This window comes from Neofelis nebulosa, chromosome 5 (genome assembly GCF_028018385.1).
Source record: "Neofelis nebulosa isolate mNeoNeb1 chromosome 5, mNeoNeb1.pri, whole genome shotgun sequence".
Lineage (NCBI taxonomy): Eukaryota > Metazoa > Chordata > Mammalia > Carnivora > Felidae > Neofelis > Neofelis nebulosa.
The window spans coordinates 88,938,781-88,950,519 of NC_080786.1; the positions used below are offsets into that span (position 1 = coordinate 88,938,781).

Below are 11,739 nucleotides of genomic sequence, written 5' to 3' on the forward strand. Positions count from 1 at the left end.
GACTTCATCAAACGTAAAAACTTCTGTGCTTCAAAGAACATTATCAAGAAAATGAAAACACAGCCCACTGAACAGGAGAAAGTGTGTGAAAGTCCTATGTCTAATAAGGGACTGTATCTAGAATATATTAAGAATTCTACCACTCAATAATTAAAGATGCAACCTAATTTAAAAATGGGCAAAGAACTTGAATAGACATTTCGCCAAAGGGGATAAACATATGGCCAGGAGGCACATGAAAGAATGCTCAGTATCATTAGCTATTAGGGAAATGCAAATGAAATTGCCATTAGAGACCACCTCGCACCCACTAAAATGGCTATTTAAAAAAAAAAAAAAAGAAAGAAAATAGCAAATGTTGGTGAGGATGTGGAGAGATTAGAATGCTCACACTCTGCTGGTGGAAACACAAAATGGTGCAGCGGCTTTGAAAAAGTCTGGCAGTTCCTCAGAAAGTGAAACATAGTGTTGCCATTTGACCCAGCACCTCTGCTCTGAGGTAGCTATGGAGAGAACTGAATATGTGTGTCTACACATGTCTACACAGAAACATGTACATGAGTGTTCATAGCAGCATTATTCATAGGAGCCAAAAGGTGAAAATAACCCCAATATCTACCAACTGATGAATAGATAGACAAGATGGGATATATCCACACAATGGAATATTGTTCAACCATCAAAAGGAGCATAGTACTGACACAAGCTATAAAGTTTATGAACTTTGAAAATATTATACTAAGTGAAAGAAGTCAGTCACAAAAGACCACCTACTATATGATTCCATTTATATGAAATGTTCAAAATAGGCAAATCTAATAGAGGTCGAAAGTAGATTAATGGTTGTCTAGGGCTGGGGTGGAGGGGGAGTGGGAACTGGGGAGTAATGGCCAAGGAGTAAGGGGTTTCTTTTTGGGGTGATGGAAGTGTAAAATTGATTGTGATGATGGTTGCACAAGTCTGAATATACTACAACCACTGGTGTGTACACTTTGAGCACATTTAGAAGCAAAGATGAAGAGGGTTACCTGAGATAATTTAGCAGTAAACAATTTGTAGCAGGCACATGGGGTGAGCAGGTGCTCAGCACGAGGCTTGGCTCTGGGCCTCCTGGAAGCCAGTGTGATTGAGTTTCTACTGGAAAAGGAAGAGAAAGGAAGGAGTTGGATTCTCAGTGATTATCTATTCAGATAAGGGAAAATTATGACCTTTGATTTAGATGATTATAAATGGCAGGAATTTCTCTGACGCAACAGAAGGATGGCACTTCCCAAAATAGCAAGTTATCTTTTTGACCGTTGGCATGAATGACATTTTAAGATATCCTTCACCTCTAGGAAGGCTGCAGAGAGCAGTGTACCCTAACTGCCCATTCGGGAACATGGTCCTTTGCCTGTCATTTACAAAGTTACCACCAAATCATCAAAGACAAACTATGAGTGGAAATAAAATCCTGGGTATGAGACTAGAAGCTAGAGGGATTAAACCTCAAGGAGACGTAAGTCTCATATTTGCTGAGGGTGCAGTACCAGGTAGTATAACCGCCTGGAGAAGCAGCCTGTGACCATGGGCGGCAAAAGGAAGGTGACTGTGAATTAGTAAGTCATTGTTTGAAACCGGACGCCCTGCCCTCCAGGGAGCAACACAGTGGCAGGTCTGTTCTTAACGTGCAAGGAAAGACAACGCCTAAGCCACATGCTGGACATTTGGTTTTATGACCCTGAGTCATTTCATGCCTTCCCAGAAAGTTTATTTATAGGAAAGTGAGGTAAAAAGGAAGAAACTTCAGAATATCTTACCCAGGGCAAATGTAACTAAAAATGTCTGATCCTAGGCCCATTCGATAAGTGAGTCACACATATTTCTTGGTTTTTTTTTTTTTTTTTTAACGTTTATTTATTTTGAGAGAAAGAGAGAAGGGGAGGGGCAGGGAGAGAGGGAGAGAAGATCCCAAGCAGGTCCTGTACTGTCAGCACAGAGCCTGATGCGGGGCTTGATCCCATGAACTGTGAGATCATGACCTGAGCCGAAACCAAGAGTCTGACACTTAAGCAACTGAGCCACCCAGGCACCCCAAATCACACATATTTCAACCATTTCTAGCTAGTGAACCCTCACAGGTAGGGAACTTATCCTGGGCTTTCCCTAACCTGCTGAAAGAAGAATATGTGTGGGAACTATAAACAGGTGGGCATTTTTGCAGGTGAAATATCCTGTTTTTATGGTCTGTGAAGTAGCCTCATGTGGTAAAAGGGCACTGGCTGGTGAAGCGGGAGGCCTGAACTCTAGTCCCACTTTGCTAGTAGCAAAATGTGACCTGGGGAACAAGTCTCATCTCTTTGCAAAGCCAGAACCGTCTCATCCCCAGAGCTCCTCTTTTTAATAAATCTTGGTGTGATCTAGAAGCTTCCATGTACATTCTCGTGCTCAGGCAGGTTTGGAACCACTGGACTGAAGAATCCTAAAGGCCCTTTGGTGCCAGCATTCTGGGAATTTATGACCCTGATTTCCCTGGCTCCACCGTGAGGCAGCAACCTCTGTCCCCAGAAGAGACTGTCTGCCTCACTACAGCTGTGTTTGTCCTCTCTGTCCCTGGTAACCTGTCCCTTCGAGTTGGAAGACTTTTTTGTTTTGCTTTTTTTTTTTTTGCATCTAATTGCATTTTCACTTGTTTTAGGCAAACACTAAAAATAATAATAATGCTATTTTTCAGTGGACATCTACAGAAGAATATAATGGTAGCTTTCAGTCTAATTTACCTTCTAAAATAATAGAACGTGCTTTCACAGATATCATTTCTTTACAGAACTTATTCATTTAAATTTCCAAATGTTTTTCACTCCACAGAAAGAGTAAAAATGACATAAGCAAACTCATCTTCAAAAGTGGGGATTTCCAAATGTCTCCCTATGCTGAGTACCCCAAGAACCCTCGCTCACAAGACTGGGGCCGAGAAGCTATTGAAATGCATGAGAATGGAAGTACCAAAAACCTCCTCCAGATGACGGATGTGTATTACTCGGTGCGTATCCCTTTGCCTGGTGCAGCTCAGGCTCCAGTTCCCTCTGACGATTCCCTCTGGACTGTGTTTGGTGGTAAAGATGCTACAGTCAGTTGAGGGTTAAAGAAAATGGTGGCATGAGCCTCTTATTTACATAATTTAATATTCAGTTTACTTACGATCTATTTGCATGTTGTCTATTAGTCTTGACATCAAGATATAAAGGATATTTCCACAGAACACATTACCTTCATGGGGTTGTAGCAGTAACCCTTCTTGTTACGGAATTTGCTTTTAAGTTATAAGATTGGAAACTGAGAGAAAATTCCGTGACGTTTAGCCTGTGGCCCTGGCACATGCTTTACCTCCTGTGGTTTGGGTAGTTAAAACTGGGGGATTAGAAACAGGTATAAGGAGAACAGTTCAATGTCATCCTCAACAAGCACTTCTCAGAGGTTTAGGAGAGTATTCACTCCGTAGGTCTTCAATAATTGACTGCACCCAGCCATGGACTGCATCGTTTGGAAAGATGGTAGACTACCTTGAACCCTTGCTCCTTCTGTCCTGCATTGAATAACCCCTGTCTTATTCCCATGTGCTGCCTGGTTCATTTCACCATCGCGCTGCCTCAGCCCTCCAGCAAACACAACCCTGAGCTGAAAAGTAAACAGACATAGGTGACCTCTCATCCCACGTAGACCCGTTTGAGGTAGCAATAAACATGAGACCTTGCCCTGTGGGAACTTAATAGCACTAGGCAATCCTGTGACAGAAGTCACAACACCTCTGGTTACTATGGGGACTAACCGTGAGGGTTCAGACTTTGGACGGGAGGGGTTCACGCTAAGGATGCTGTTGTTAACAGTGGACCCTTTGAAGAACTGGAAACTGGAGGAAGAACAAGGGGAATAAGGGGAAAAATCAACACAGACACAAACAGCGCTAGTTGAAATGTTCCCACTGATGTTCCTGCATAAGTGCTTTGCTTCCTTCTCAGTCTGGGAACTCCTTTTACTCTAATAACTGCAGCCATGTATCTGCAGATATCTGCTAACCAAGCAGGGGGCTTACCCAAGTGTGCCCGCACACTTGCACATTTTACTAGGGACTCTTCACCCCAGCGTGGTGAGATCACATAGGGACAGACAGACCCGTGGTGTCGTAGGACCAACTCCTCTTCGTTTCCATGGAGTTAGCTAAAGAGTTGCCTTAAATAGATATCATCAGGAACTTAGACCAGCCCCATCTGCACATCGGAAATAGGCTGAGCAGTCTGTAGAAGCAGGGCCTACGCTTATGGCGTGAAGCAGCTTGTCACCTGAGAAGGCTGTCCCTCACAGTGGTCTCAGGTGTACTTTGGGCACCCCGAGGATTCACGTTCATTATATGCCGTATCCAGTGTTTTCTTTCTGCCAGGCAAGCATTTTCTCCTGGTGGTCCTCAGTGAGGGCCTCTTCAAAGTAGCCATGTCATTCCTTGGGGGCTTCTTTTGCACATCAGCTAGGTAGTCATGATGCTCTCAGCTAGGATCTGGTCAGAGACACCTGAGAATCACTGTTGGCCTCCCGCTCTGAGGTCCTCACTCCACCTTTGACAGCTGGTCCTATGACCTTGCAAAAGTCAACTCCCCATTCATGGCAGAGACAGTAGTGTTCTGCTAAATGCCAGGGAGGATTTAAAGCCATTGTGGTCCACAGAGACAGACACACCTGGTAATAATCAGGTAATAATCTTGATAATTAGCCCAGGTCTTTTCCTATGTTGGTCTAAAATCGCTGGGTTCCCCTTGATAGTTTTTTTAATCTCCTTTTAAAATATAGGCAGGGGCACCTGGGTGGCACAGTCAGCTAAGTGTCCAACTCTTGATCTCAGCTCAGGTCTTGATCTCAGGGTTATGAGTTCAAGCCTGCACTGAGTTCCATGCTGGGCATAAAGCCTACTAAGAAAAGAAAGAGGAGAGGAGAGGAGGGGAGGGGAGGGGAGGGGAGGGGAGGAGAAGGGAAAGAAGGAAGAAAAAGAAAGAAAGAAAGAAAGAAAGAAAGAAAGAAAGAAAGAAAGAAAGAAAGAAAGAAAGAAAGAAAGAAAGAAAGAAAGAAAAAAGGAAGAAAAGAAAGGAAAGGGAGGGAAGGAAGGAAGAAAGAGAGAGAGGGAGGAAGGAAGGAAGGGAGAGAGAGAGAGAAAGAAAGAAAGAAAGAGGAGGGAGGGAGGGAGGAAAAGAAAGAGAGAGAGGAAGGAAGGAAAGAGGGAGGGAGGAAGGAGAGAAAGAAAAGAAAGCAAGAAAGAAAAGAAAGAAAAAATGAAATATAGGCAAAAGTATCCCAGGGTTCACGAAAGGAGGGTCTGGAAGGTTCTGACTTCTGGGTCGGGCCCTGCTCTGCTGTGTTTAGCTGCCTCCATCGTAGGTTTGTTAAAACATAGCATTATTCTTAAAAACACAAAACCACACACACATTAAATTAGATCCATGAATAATAAATTGACTTTTCTCCTTTTCTTTCTGACTACCAGCCCACAGGTGTAAGGAATCCTGAACTTGAACGAAATGGACTCTACCCGGCCTACACTGGACTGCCGGGGTCACGGCACTCGTGCATCTTCCCTGGACAGTATAACCCATCTTTCATCAGTGATGAGAGCAGGAGAAGAGACTATTTCTAAGTGCGGAAGAGAGAGGGAGGGCCCACTGCTCTGAGCAACTTGTGGGATCTCGGCTGCTCAGAGTACTGTACCAGGGGGGCCCGCGAATACTGGCTGCTCCCAGGACTCGCGGAGCCACATGTGAATGGCAAGCAGGAAGCGGGACAGGCGTGAGGGGCGTAACCACGGTGGAAGGAGACAGATGGATGCGGGGACGTGGAACTGAGGGCTGCTTGTTAGGCACCTGCACTGTTACTGTGAACGTGAACATGGGCCGGTACCAGGAGTCTCTCAGTTCAGCAGCCACCACCGGCCGAGGGCTGACTGTTAGCCAGGCACATGGTCAGGCACCTTCACCAGGACCTAGTCTTTCCTCAGTTTGCACTTTAGTAAATTGGATAGGGAGGTCTCCTTTCGGATTTGTTTCAAGACTGTTCCAGAAAGAAGGCCTCTCTTCCTCAGACACTTCCATAGGCCTCAGTTGGGTGGTGGTTAATTTACGGCAGAGCACTGGCCCTTTTGTTGTGTTCCTGCCCAGTATCTACATGCTCAACAACAGATGACGATGATAAACATACCGCTAAGGTTTGGAGATGCTGTAGGGGAACATACAGTATTTTCGTGGGCTTCTAGGTCTCCTGCAGTTTCCAAGCCCACCCTCAAAATGAGGAATTGAAATTTATGAGGCACAGCACACACTCCACTTTGTTTTTTAATCAAGGTGACACGTTTATTTAGGGGTATTTTTTCCCTCTGCAGTTACATCCCACTTTTTCAAATAAGTCTGGATCCGGGCAAAACAAGCTCCACGTGGTTTTCAATAGAGGCGCCCCCTGCCTGTGGTGAGGCCCAGCAGGTAGCAGTGGGCACAGGCGCTGGGCGAGGGCCCTGGTGGGGGACTCTCAGAGCTGGAGGCGGTGGGGTGCTTCTCGTCCCTGAGCGCCTCGCCCCCCACCTTTGAGGCCCAAGTACTATGTGTATGCAGTAGAAATGGAGAGCAGAATGCAGACTGGGTCTGAGGGGCATTCCACCACTAATGGAAAAGCAGCCTGATGGAGTCCCCGCAGCTGAATGTGGTGAAAGGAGCAGGCTGATGGGGCACGTTCAGTTTCCTGAAACCCAGTGCTTTGGGAAGCCATGTGGGTTCCTGAGGAAGCCTAGGGAGCTGGGATAGAGCCACACGTCCCGTCTGTGAGTCTGCTTCCTTACTAGTGCAGCCTTCTTTGATTGTATGCCAGATCTTGTCCACTGACTCAGTGCGAACTTTCAACCAACTGCTCAAAGCTGTTTATTCACTGAATAACTTATTTTCACTCATGCAGTAATTTGTACCTCTTTATACCGCTGCATGGTTCCCTCCAGAAACATCATTTAAGTCAGCATTGGAGAGCTAAAGACTTGTGGCCAGTTAAGGAGTTGAGAGTTTGCCTTTGGGAAGGAAATTCCACCTGTCTTATTTATTATGCCTGCGAGATGGGTCCTGGGAGGAGGGGGCATACCCCGTACTCAGCGTCTTTAAGTGCTGCTTGGGGAACTGCAATTGTTCTCATCATCTGCTTTTGAAACATCCTGTTTTGGGATGAGAACACAGTGGCAAAAGAATTGTTCCCATCCTGAAGCTTGGAGCTCAGTGGCACCTGCATTCATGGAAGCGGTGTAGCCTTCGGGGACAGTTAAGTCTTGGGTGTGGTTGTTTTCTCAGAGTTCTCTTTTTAGAATGTATCTCATCCTTATTCTTATGTAATCCTCGTCCTAACCGTCTTAAGTGTCAACTCCTGTGTCCCGGGGTCTCCACGAGCCACAATACCCTGCTGCAGCAGGAACACAAATCAGGTGTGATGCTTCTTAGTCGTTAAATTGCACTCATCTCCCGAGATACGCAAAGAATTCTGTTTTTGTCAGTGGATGCCGACTTAAAATTTCAGAGCATCACCTTTCAGAATCCTTGGGTCTTGGATCTCTCTGGGGAAGCAAACAGCCCTTTGTGCCTCCTGGTCTTGCATCTAACTGGAGAGCTCTGAGCCCCTGCATTCCGGCTCACCATAGCCTACAGGCTCGGCTGTCTCACGAGTAGCCTAGCTTCCTGGCTCTTGATATTGATCCTTGCTCCTCCCAGGGACCCAGAGCCATGGCAGGGAGCTATTCCCAGGCTTATTCAGCTAAGGGTGTTGGATGACATCACAGCTGACAAATCATCTCCTGTGTCAGGACTAGAAGCTAGAAGTTACATAAAATGAAGTGTTCTGTCTCAAAAGCATTCTTGGGAAGAATCCCAAAGTCCAGAGAACAGTGTCCTGTGAGTTCCAAGAATGCTTTCCTGTGAGTACGTTTTGTGCACATGAAATGGATTAAGAATATTGTTTTTCATTTACTGTGAAAAAAGGAGGACCCGTACAATGTTAAGTTCATATGTATCTCATTTCTAGGAGGCTGTGGGGTTGGAGAAGGTGTATCTCAAAAGCGTGAGGGTCTAAGAAGGTATGCAAACAGCATGATTGTTATCCGGTGCCAGCTGCCACCCTGAGTGAGGAAGGGAGAGGCTGGCTTTGCCCCAGCCTGGGGTTAATACCTCCTAAAGGACCTGCCTGGGCCTAGGGCAAACAACCAATAGGACAGCAGCAGCTGCTGGATTGAAGGGACAGGGCTGGGGGCACCCCTGGCAAGCAGAAGCTCTCAGCTCCCGTATAGGGGCTCGGTATCAGCCCCTGTACCTGGAATGTGTGATCCGTGCTCGTAGAAATACCATGGTCCTGCCTCCCTGGGGCCCCACAGCTAGGGGAAGGTGGAAGGGAAAAGTGACACTTAACTGCTCTTGGGAGGCTTAAACTTCTGCAGGGAGAGCTGACTGAATAGAAACCATGCGTCCTGTAGCAAGCGGAAACACTTTGCTGGGACTCTCAGAGCAGGGTGGGACTCACCTGCCAGCCACCTGGCAACTGTGGGTTTTGTTTAAACTCCAGGGGCTCTTATTTCTCCTGTCTTTTCCTCTCTGCCCCATGAGTCAGCCCAGGACACTGGAGACAACTTACGAAGTCTACCTGTCACAGCCAGAATCTCTGGTGTTCCCACTATGGCCAGGCTCTGTGCAACGTCCCTGGCCTCACTCACCACACCCTTGTGAAGTATGCATGAGAGTGTCCGTTTCTTGTACCTGTGAACTTCCAGAGAGGAAAAATATCTTGCCTTGGAGAGCCAGGATTCAAACCCTTCTCCCTGCCTTGCCAACATGGTGAATGCCTCGCCGTCTAAATGTACCTTAAATGTCAAAGAGGGCATGAGAGACTGGGCTTAAAATATACTTAAGAAAAAATAAATAACCTTAATATTATTAAGCATTAACTAAACTAATGAGATGAAATGCAAAAAAAAAAAAAAAAGTTGAATCCTTTTGGAAAAAGTCCTTTCGGGTTTGTTATTGCATATATTTCTTGGACACTTGAGGTCATCATTAATAACGACTGGCTTGTGCTTAGCAAGAAGCATACTGGTGCGTGGCTTTGAGTGTAGGAAGGGTAAGGCGATGACCCAGTTTTCTGACAAACACAGCCAGACTTAGATGTCCATCTCAGGGCTGTTTGGCCTTGTTCCCATGGTAAGGCTATGGCTCCCACATACTGGAAGCACATTTTTGTGAACGTTATCAGAAATTGGGAACATATTCAGTTGAATGTCTTAAATGCTGACAAATCTTCCTTCTTTGACGAAATTTTATTTTCAGAAGCAGCTAAGTCATTTAGAGCCAAAATTGTTGAATGGGTAGTGTAATCAAGCTGGCTGATAGCATTTGAAATTATAAACAAAGATGTGAGTATTAAGCTCTTCAAGAGGTAATTCTTAAGAAGTTGGCCCAAACAGAAGGGCAGCATCTTTGCAAGACAAGGCAGGATGGCTGCCAGAGAGAATGTTTTTGAAGGACGATATTTTTCAGATGTGAAAGTTCCCAGAGCAGGCACATTAGGGTCATCCCTCACACGTGGCTTTGTGGGGCCTCCATGAAGCCATCTTGCCCACTGGCGAAGTGCCCAGGTGCGCGGTAACTCTGGGAACTTTGCCTGAAGAAGCCAAAGCTGAGCATTCTAGTTGCTCCTGGCTTAGGTCAGCCCAGTGTACCCCAAAGTAGGGTTGAGACCCATAGCTCTAAGATACACTGATTTCAAAGCAAGAGTACTTCTTTGGAGACAGAAAGAATACAAAGTTCAGTATTTTCTATCTTTCAAACTGCCCTTAATATCAAAGATATTTTTCTATGTGAAGACTTGTGTGGAGTTAAAAGGGACCTGTCCTTTCCTCCTTCTTGACAAAGCATCATTCTGAGGCTCTCATGTGCATTTTTGGAAGAGAGCTACGGTTTTGTAGAATTGTCTTTTGAGTGTGTGTTCTGTTTTTCTTTTTTTTTTTTTTTTCTTAAATCCCCAGAGAAGGAAACTGGTTAAAATACTAGAAACATCAGAGTATTAAATGTCAGTGAATTTGTTGTGCTAAAATATCTTTTCAATAGTGTTATAATCCATCCTAGTTGGTGTCAACCGCTCACAGAAAAGCCTGTGAAACCAAAGGGGACAATTAAGGTTTACAAAGAGACGGGTCTTAGACCAGCTTTGTCCCCTCTGCATTTTTCAAGAGGCTTTCAAAGGATCTGCATATTAGATTCTGGTTTTATATGTATTTTTGGACATGCACTGCAGGTGCAGAGTTCTTGTGTAGGAAGGAGGGGACTGGACAGAAGTGGGATGGAACCAGGTCTACCTGGGAAACTAACACAGATTTCTGTATTACCTTGGCCTGTTTCTTTAAAAAAAAAAAAAATGTCTTTCATCCTGGGTTGCTGTGAGTTTTGTTACTGTTTGTGTCGCTGGATTTATGGTTAAATGAAGCACGTAGCTGGGATATGAACTTCTTGAGTTTTCACATTGTCCCGAGTTTCTTTTTGCAAACCTTTAAACCTTAGCCCCTGGTTGATTGTGTTAAAACCATTATGAGAATGTTATTTAAAGTTGTATTATAATTGCAACCTCCACTAATTATTCAGTACTGTAGCAGCAAAGTATTATTTGTAAGAATTTGGTTATTTTTATACTTATACCTACTTTAAGTCTGGCGTTCTAGTCAGTAAATGATGCAATAAAATGAATATCATTTTCCTTGTGTGTTTTTCTCATACTAACAAGCTAATTAGACCAGAGTACAGCAAGTTACCCTTCACAAGTTAACAGTGGGACTGTGCAGTGAACTCTTGCATGGCAAATCTAGGGATTGAGTCATTTCTGTATCCTCAGTGCCCAGCACAGTGAGGAAAGACACTTTTGATGATGGGTGGATGGACAGTCACACTGACCTAAATGATAAAAAGCCTAATTCAGGTATAACACCTGCTTTTGTTTACCTTACTTTTCTTTCTGTGGATTGGAGAGTTTAGGTAACCAATTCAGATGTTAAACATTTCCTCCTGAATGGCCCCCTCCACCACCCCAGGCCAACTCTTCCCATCTTGGAGGGGGAAGGGCTATAAGCATATCTGTGCTCTGTGGCAGGGAGAATTCGTGGAACTTGAAGAGATGGGCCATGAGCCTGAGCCTTTCCCTTACACTGGCCAGTGAATGTGGCTGCCTGGCTAGATGTTATGTTCATTAATTATTTGCTTCCTTCAGTGCCTTTCATGGCAGGGATGGATGAACCTCCTGGATGCTTTATGACAGAAACGTTGGGCACTAGGAGAGGCTAATAATGGCAGCTTGGTGCATGATGGTGAACTTCGGGCAGACTAGATCAGGGTTGCAGTCCCTCAAACATCTCAGAATGGAGATGACCAGCAGCACTCTCCTGTCCTGACCCGGCTCCCCCCAACTCCGCTTTCCCAGGCCACCCCAACCGAGATCTTCACAGGAGCCCAGGACTGACCCCTCTCTTTTTCCTACCCAGCTCAGCCAGACGTGATAAACATCACGGCGTTTTCAGACCCACTCACCCCTGGTATCTGTTTGGGACCTAAAACGGGTCCAATGCTGTCCACTGACAAACTGGCCGGAGAGCTTGCCCTTCTTGTGCATCTGACCCGGGAATGTTGTGCCTCCACCTCAGGCATCGATTCGCCAGTAAGTAAA

General features: G+C 45.3%; 1 protein-coding gene across 2 annotated transcripts in view; it reads left to right on the forward strand.

Annotated features, from left to right (window-relative positions):
• The window catches only part of HEG1 (heart development protein with EGF like domains 1), a 91,149-nt gene extending 80,370 nt beyond the window's left edge, over positions 1-10,779 (forward strand). For both annotated transcript variants that reach the window (XM_058731092.1, XM_058731093.1), the window contains exons 17-18: positions 2,848-3,022; positions 5,510-10,779. In XM_058731092.1, coding sequence (XP_058587075.1) covers positions 2,848-3,022; positions 5,510-5,659 — 325 coding nt within the window. In that variant the 3' untranslated portion in view covers positions 5,660-10,779. The remainder of the gene's footprint in view (positions 1-2,847; positions 3,023-5,509) is intronic.
• Positions 10,780-11,739: the final 960 nt, after the last annotated feature.